The following is an 8512-nucleotide window of genomic DNA, read 5'->3' on the forward strand; positions in this document are numbered from 1 at the left end:
ACAAGTTACTGTCCACAAAAGGTGGGTTCCCCCATGGGAACATTTATCTCGTGCATCGAAGGGACGGGGAACTGAAAGCAAAGGGCGTCGCTTGTGTTTGTCTTCGACAGCTTGGAGAATTCCCGATCAAGAAGCCGCTAGCGTCTTTAGAAAGTGAAACGACACCACAACTGTGACTTGTCGAGATGGAAAACCAAGGATTCACCATGACTGAAAACCATGTGAACACAGAGAGCACGGGCGCAGAAGTTACACAACAACAGACGCAAACACAGGTTGATATGATAATGAACCACCAAAATCATGTCGTGGAGGGACAGACTATGGAGCAAACACAGCGTCAGGAGGTAAACGGCTTTGTTTTGCTATTGTAAATACGTTTGATTTTGCGTTTTGAGAGTATAACAACAATGATAATCTTTATTGCGTGTTCATGCCCGTAGGTTAAATGTACGGAGGACCGCGTGTGGTCTGACGACTGAAAAGGGAAACTAAATTTATACAGTAACTCAGTTGCAGTAACTATAGACTAAACTGGATCGAAAATCAAATTCAACACTTTGTACTTCTATGAAACATACTATTGGCTACATCTAATATTTTCTCCTCTTTTTTTGAAACAAGTGGAGACATACGTAATTACATAAGTATTTTGTTTGTTATATGGTCATTCGTGCATGACACCAAGTACTTAAGCGCGTCCTGCTTGGACATTTTCTGATTACAATTCTTGTCTATTTGGTGTTCGTTTTCATATTAGGTACAACCACTCTCGTATCTAGCGCCGCGAAGAAGCCATAGGTTTTAGATTATGAGCTTTGCCACCTCAATGTAGATGAAATAAACAGACGTACTTTTGTTTTGGGTTGGTCTCAATAACCTAAAATAAGTTTTATGTGCGCGTCATTATCTGCGTTTCTACCCTAGTACTCGTATACAGCTACCAGATTTTTTTTTTCTAAATCATGTTCGTAGGGCCTGATGTTACCATCATGGTGATGAAGAGCGGCCCATAGCGATAACAGTAGCAGCATCTCTTCTCCCTAAGTCAGAAACATCAAGCTTAGGCAAGCTTGACTTCACTGACTCAATAGGCGAAGCAGGGGTTACGAGGCTGCTCGGGAAATTCCCTACCCCATTTTGGCCGGAATGGTTTGATCCGCCACATCGCACCATCGCACATGTGGCGGGTTCTTTTACGTGCCCGGGGTGTGGCTCTCCCCAAACACGGGACCTCCATTTAACGTCCTATCCGAGGGACGACTCATTTTCACTTGAGTAAAGTGAGGAAAGTCGTGTAAAGTGCCTTTCCCAAGGGCACAAGACCGGCAACACGGCAGGCGGATTCGAACCGGCGACCTCTCGGTCACGGGCCGAATACACTACCACTGTGCTACACGGCCCCACTAAGATAGAGCCTAAACAAGATGCAAGTGCCATTTATGCCGTAAAACGTTGCCACAATGGTAAGGTTATGTTACAAAGCTTTACAATGCACCTGATTTGGCGGAAGGGGAGTTATTTCTTGGAAGGCAGTTTTGCACGAAATGACGGTTTGGCCCTCTCCCAGCATGCTTCACGCAGAAGTACTCTTTTTGGTCAAGGCAACGGGAAAACGATCCAAGGGACCACTCAAAAGTCACTACAGTGTCCAAATGGCCCGTATTCAGAAGTTTTTCATTGGTATGGGAGCATTAAGTACGTCTGTGCACAGATAAACAAAGAATTCTCTTTTGATTATTTTATTTCTTACTTTGACTTAGGAGCGTTTATGGACACTGCTTTTGTAGACGCCTTGGATTTTATGTTCTCTTGAACCTTGACCGTGGACATCAGGGATGTCATCACGGGTCACAATGGATGTTGTCCACTGGTGACTCCACTTTGACTGAATGTCTTGTTTTGTTTACATGTATGGTTGGGCCTCATTGAAGCCAACTTCAAAAGTTGAAGGGGCTACCACCCGTCTTAAGATAAATAAACACATGAATGTCGTCTTTATTCCCAATAGATTCCTGGCCAACAGCAGCAACCGGGGCATAAACGTAGGATGTTCAACAACCTGCGGTCCATGATGAAGGGTCCGAGCGTCACCAGGAGCGGACTGGACAAGAACAACTTCACACAGAAGAAGACCATGGCGCAAGGCTTCATGGACATGGCGCTGATAACGGCCAATGTCGCTCAACTCAAACTCGTCATGTATGAGGTCAGTCGTGTAAGGTCATTGTCGGAGGTTAGAAATCTATTCTATTCGGAGAATAGAATTCTTTTCTATTCGGATAATAGAAATCTGTTCCATCCGAAGAACAGAGGTTTGTTCTATTCGGAGAATCGAATTCTTTTCTATTCGGATGATAGAAATCTGTTCTATTCAAAGAATAGAGATTTGTTCTATTCGAAGAATAGAGTTCTAGATCTTTTCGAACAATTGAACTCATTTTGGAACGTCAAATTCATTTCACTGAGAGCTGCCTAACTTTATAAGCGTGACCTTTCTTAGGTCTTTGAGTGGCCAATGATTACAAATTCTATTCTCTTCGTTTTTTTTTTTTTTTCAGGGCGAGAATGGCCGAGTGGTGTGGTACGAGTTTGTGGTGTTCCTGTTGGTGTGTTCCATCCTGGTACAGATCCTGGTGGGAATTCTGCTGTTCATCAAGTCTCGATACAGTATCGAGGACCCGGAGCACCATAAACACGCAGAGATGTGGGTACTATTCGTGAAGAAGCTAAACAATCTGAAAATGCGTATATTCTTAGATTTGTACGGTACTATCGTAATCTCTAGGTCACAGTAACTAGATTCATCGCTCTAACTTACGCCTGGGTTGAGAAAAAAATGTTTTGTTCTTGTTCAGAGATACTAGTCTAAGTCTACATGACGAGAAAGCATCGAAACGGCTAACGTTATGGCTAACGTTATCTCGCTAGTCATGACTGTAGTTGTAGAAGTGACACAAGAAACGTAACCATGACTGCAGTTGCCAACTTGGTAAGTAATACCAGTCTACCACACTAGCTAACTATGTAGTGTCACACAACCACAATAATTTACTTCTTGAATGCAGGAATGAGTTCCTAGTTGGCTGCGATACCACGACGGTTACTCTTATATGCTACAAAGTTATTACGTAGATGATAAATAAAACGATCTTGCTGTTTGTGTCGTCCTCACAGGGCAAACAACTGGGCTACAGGGTTGGTGATGATCGTCACCGTCCTCAACGTGTTCATTTCGGCCTTCGTCATTGTGGATGCTGGCCCAGGCACACCGCAAAGTACTCAGGCGCCTACAACACTTACACGGGCAGCTACAACCCCCATGCAGGCCCCTATAACTCCAACACCATAGACTCTAATAGTCCATGGGCCAGGTCACCAACATTGGCCATTTGGTATTAAACAGGGGGTGGGGGGGGGGTGTTCTATCTGCATAACGTGACGTCACAGAACATCATTACTTGGCAAAGACTGGAGTTGGTCAGTGAAAATTTTGAGTTAGTCTGAAAATTTGGGTACATTCGATTTCTGTGTTTGAACATACTGTTCGATCCTGCTTCAAACTGAAAAACATGTTTTGTTTGTGAATACTTGACCCATGACTTGTCCACATTCGCCGAATTGTCGTCTTCGTCGATTGCGAATTGAGAGCATTTCCGGAATAGTCGGTCGTGTGTTCGTCGTTGAAAGTTCAGCTGTCTGTTACGGAAAATAATTGCCGGCGGTCGGTTCTGTCACAGCCTGCTTGGACTTTCTGGACGTCACTGAACCTCATTCCTTGGCAAATACTGGAGTTGGTACAGGTCGGTCGAAAATTTGGCATTCGATTTCTGTGTCGGGAACTAGAGTTCAATCCTGCTTCAAACTAGAAAACATGTTTGGTTTGTGAATGCTTGACCCATGACTTGTCCACATTCGCCGTGTTGTCGTTGTCGATTGTGAATTGTGAATTGAGGGCATTTTCGGGATAGTCGATCCTGTGCACGTCGTTCAAAGTCAGCTAAAAATGGTTTGTCGGTGGTTCGTTCTGTCACAGCCTGCCTGAACTTTATACGTGCTTCAAAATCAAACCACAACCTACAACGAAGGAGACGTTATAGAGGCGATGTTATAATAAATGTAACTCATGGAATGCAATGGGCATTGCACGGATTAACACTATAGCATTTATTGGGATCATTTCTTAGGGGATCTGACAAACGGCGTGTATGTATATGTGTTGTAATTATAAGGGGCCCTTAATAATCAGCTGTAGGCTTGATTCGAAGGACACTTTGCTTATGATTTATGTGATTGGGCCTAGTTTTGGTGATGTAGTTCAGTAAGGGGATTTGTAACTTCTCACGCCTAATTACTCATAGCATCATCGGAAATATAATCGCTCAATATCATGACTGGTTCGGGCCCCCTTTTTCACTAGAAGGTAATCGCTAAGCGACCGTACTGCGAACAGAATCGGATTTGCATGTCTCTTTATATCATAATTAGAACACGATGCAAGAATTGTAAAGGTTTAATATTCTAAAGACAACAAAATGTTATATAGCACAAATTCTGCTGTATTGTGAGGTAAACAATACCAAACAATAGATTCTTTATTTGTTCTTTCACCTTCCTTGCTGGCATTCAACAGAAGATTTGCTTTCCGATATTTTGCAGCTGGGTTGCATGATTTACAAGGGTGTGTGGGAACAGCCGAAATTGATGTAAATGTCATTCGTATGATAAAATGATAAAATCAACATGGCCAAATGAAACATAGATGCGCACGATAGATGGTTAGGGAACATTTCTTACTTGTGACGCAGGTAACGACGCCACTGAAGACTCAAAACCCTAAAATAAACCTAGCTTACTATAAACTTATTCCGCCTCCATGTCGATTCTATGCTATCGTTGTTCGCTAGCTGTAACAGCATATAGTAGAGTAGATTCATCCCTCAAACTACCGACATCTTGCACACTGCAGTCGTCCCTCAGAAAGACATCTGGAGCCGCATAGTTCAAGTTTTGAACTTTTATTCAACCTGTCGGCCAAATTTGGTAGCTAGCTGTAACAAGCAGAAAAGCCCTTATGGTTTATTTAGTAAAAGCCGTATTTTTACACGTTTTTTTAGACAGTTTCAGATATTATCTGTTCTGTGGGAACTTAAACTTGCTTGTTGCAAACTTCGTAACAGGTGTTTGACCTCTTACCTATGGGAAGCTGTGCAACAGCGCCACCATCCTTAGCGGAATCACGATGAACCGCAGCAGAGATATTTTTCAACTTTGACAGAATTATACAGAGTAAAAGCATTTGTACGAAATGTGTACAAGTTGATACAGTGATAATGCTAGTGCTTGTGTTTTTTGCATTTTGCCGCCTTAGCGGCAAAATGCCCTGAGACCAGAATAGTTGCCGTTGTGATGGAGTGATGGAGTGATGTTGTGATGTTGTGATGTTGAGATGAACGGACCTGTTCAAAATCTGCAATGCATTTGTATACAACTTAAAAGCTCTGTCGTGAGTCATTGTCTGTGGGCCGTAATGGGGCCTGATATTTGATTAGATTAAATGAATGAAGTATGATATTCCTAAGATTGATGCAGCATATAATCAAATTATTGCTCTTACATTTTAACGTTGTATTACCAATTCATAAAGATGAAATGTTTTCCAAATAAATCGTGTATATATATATAACAGTTACATATAGCCTGTCCCAGATTCCTTTGCGACTTAGTTAATATTCATGCGTGCGGCGGTGGTGTTTTCCGTGCGTGTAGCGATTTTCGATTGATCGCCGTGTAAAATTGAGAAAGGCCTACAACTTCAAACTTACCAGAATTGTACTATGTAGTATGGAGGCCCTGGCAATGTAAAAATTTTAAGCAGGGGATAAAAGATTGTTGAGATATGGCCTTCGGGAAAATGCCTCGCGAGACGGGAAAGTCACTTCCGCGTTTACCTGTTCGAGCGCTCTGCGGGCATGGCGTTGCGTCAGCCTGATTTGCATCTGAGCCTTATTTGGAAGCAACCCATATATGGTAGGATTGGATAGACAAGAAAACAAGCTACAATTTGGTACGTGAAACTTTCTTGTACCGCAATTTTAAGGCGGTTTACCTCCAGTTTGCAAATTTAGATGGCATTTTTCACCATTGATGTCTTATTTTTTCAAAAAGTTGCATCCATGTGTGTAACAAGCGGTTTCTAAGCATTAAAATGATGTATAACATGTGTAGGTTTGTTGTGAGTTAGCGATGTGAATGTTCAACATGTGCTACTCGCTCCGTGTGGTGTGCCGAGTCCGGGCCGTGAGTTACGGCCGTAGGACCCTGCATATAAATTTAGTTAGGCGGGTCCATAATTATCAAAATATTCTCGTTTCCATGTAAATAATTAGCGTATTGATATTCATTAATTGTATACAGATAGCCTTTATAAGTGTAGATACATTGTATGTTCGGACACGTTTGTTTCAGGTTTGAGACGCAAAACTTTTGTTTTCTTTGTCACCAACTTCATGAAAGGAAACATCATTTGTAAATGTGTCCAACGTGAGCATATTTACGTTGAGATGATCACCACTGAAGTTCAATTTTTACCTTGTAAGATCCAAAAAATCAATAACATAGCAAGTTGTGTTTGTTGTTGAATGTGATATCAAGGGCATAGAGGTTTTTGCTGATATTTCCAATGTTAAAAGTTTTCAGATTTGCAAGATGCTGCATTGGGAATAGCACCTGGAACATCATAGAAGAAATTGAGATGGCACAGAGGGAGAATTACAATGTATCAACCATTCAAAGCTGTGCAGCTTAGAAGAGGAGCTACCAAGTCTTTTCAAACATATGTTGTAATGTCAAAGAATTATCAATTGTTCAATAAACTTGAATAAACCAGTTACAAAGTCAGGTGGTCATGGTTCATAGGTAATATTTTTATATACTTTTGGTCATTAGATGTCGTAAAAGTAGTATTTCCTGGTGAAATGTGATAGTTTTGATGGCAAATTTAGAATTAGCCAAAACCCTTTAGTAGTAAGGTATGCTGATATTCAATGCTTATGGTCAGACTGTGAAAGGGAATAACTCAAGAAGGGGTTGACGGATCATCATGATTATTGGTATGTAGATAGATTAAGTGATGCTTCATGTAATTAAATATTGATTATGCAAATCAGAAGCTAATTTGCATAATTGATGTGGAAATTATCTAAACTATTTCTATTCTGTTATATTAAACATGTGATACTTGTCACTGAGATAGAGAAGAATGTTGATAGGTAATTTTTTTATGTGGACTTATATAAGTGACAGGTGCCGATGACCTTTGACCTTTTGAGATATGTTACAAATTAGTATTTTTGATTACACATAATCTCGTAACCATGTCTCTAGAATGTCTGCAATAAACTGTGTTAAGAGAATCTACTACATATTTCCAATATCTGAAATATCTTAGTTATAGGATGAACAGTTTATTGATTATCGCTCTTCAAAAAGGGGTCATCTGGAAATAATTGGCCACTTTTCCAGCTGTGCATGTGCCATGCTGAAAAAACTTAATTTTCAGCAGGTTGACCTCACCTGTAGTGAAAGAAAAAGGCAAATAAACATCTTATCTTTACTTGATTGCTACAAAATACTACTTGGACTGTGCAGAAAAGAACTTTTGAGTGGCACAATGTTTTTACTTTCTTAATTATTGCTAATTAGAAATGCGATTTTCACACCTGGCGCCACACCTGCGGACACCGCCCATGGCCCAGCAACTTTAAAGGGCCATATCTCTGGAACGGAAGGTCCGATTTTTGTTCTGTAACTTTTATTTTTCATAAATCAACACCCTCTATTAGGAAACACAAATGTTCTGATTCCCCTGGGTACAAAACAATTTCGACTGGAAACCCTATGACATTAGTAGGATTTCCAGTGCGAAAATGGAAATTGCCACGATTTTTCATTGATCGCCCTGTATTATCGAAAAAGAACTGGACCTTCTAACTTACCAGATTTGTAGTATGTACTATGGAGACCGTGACAATGTAAAAATGTTAAAGCAGGGGTTTACGATTGCTGAGATATCATTTTCTGAAAAGTGCGCTATGATGCAGAGAAGTGACTTCCGGGTTCAGGGGTCACTACACAAATACCTCTGACGTCAGCCCGATTTGCAGAGCTACGGTCCGGGATCGAGTCCAGGGGAGGGTGATTTTAAATTGTTCTTGTTTCCTTTTTACATCCATTTAATATAAACAATAGAGTCCATTCCAAGACACCATGCGGATGTTTGTGGCCATTGTTTAGAATTGATTTTAAAGTTTTGTAATTATATGTCTAGGACATTTGATACTTCAGAAATATTTGTAACACTGTTTCAACTTTATAAATATTTACCTGGTCCTGTAAAACTTTGGAAATATTCATCGTGTGGAATCGGATACTTCTAATGGTTTCTAAATAATGATAACAGCATTCTACCATTATTTACCATTTTCTACCATTTTCTACCATTTTTTGTAAA

The 8512-nt window shown here is 40.6% G+C and overlaps 1 protein-coding gene across 1 annotated transcript; it reads left to right on the forward strand.

Annotated features, from left to right (window-relative positions):
• Nucleotides 1-5: 5 nt before the first annotated feature.
• LOC118407128 lies at nt 6-2385 on the forward strand. Its single transcript, XM_035807547.1, has 3 exons — nt 6-347; nt 2012-2209; nt 2362-2385. Exons 1-3 carry the CDS (start codon nt 186-188, stop codon nt 2383-2385), a joined length of 384 nt encoding a protein of 127 aa, XP_035663440.1. The 5' UTR covers nt 6-185.
• The last annotated feature ends 6127 nt before the right edge of the window (nt 2386-8512 follow it).

The sequence above is a fragment of the Branchiostoma floridae genome, chromosome 19 (assembly GCF_000003815.2).
Source record: "Branchiostoma floridae strain S238N-H82 chromosome 19, Bfl_VNyyK, whole genome shotgun sequence".
Classification (NCBI taxonomy): Eukaryota; Metazoa; Chordata; class Leptocardii; order Amphioxiformes; family Branchiostomatidae; genus Branchiostoma; species Branchiostoma floridae.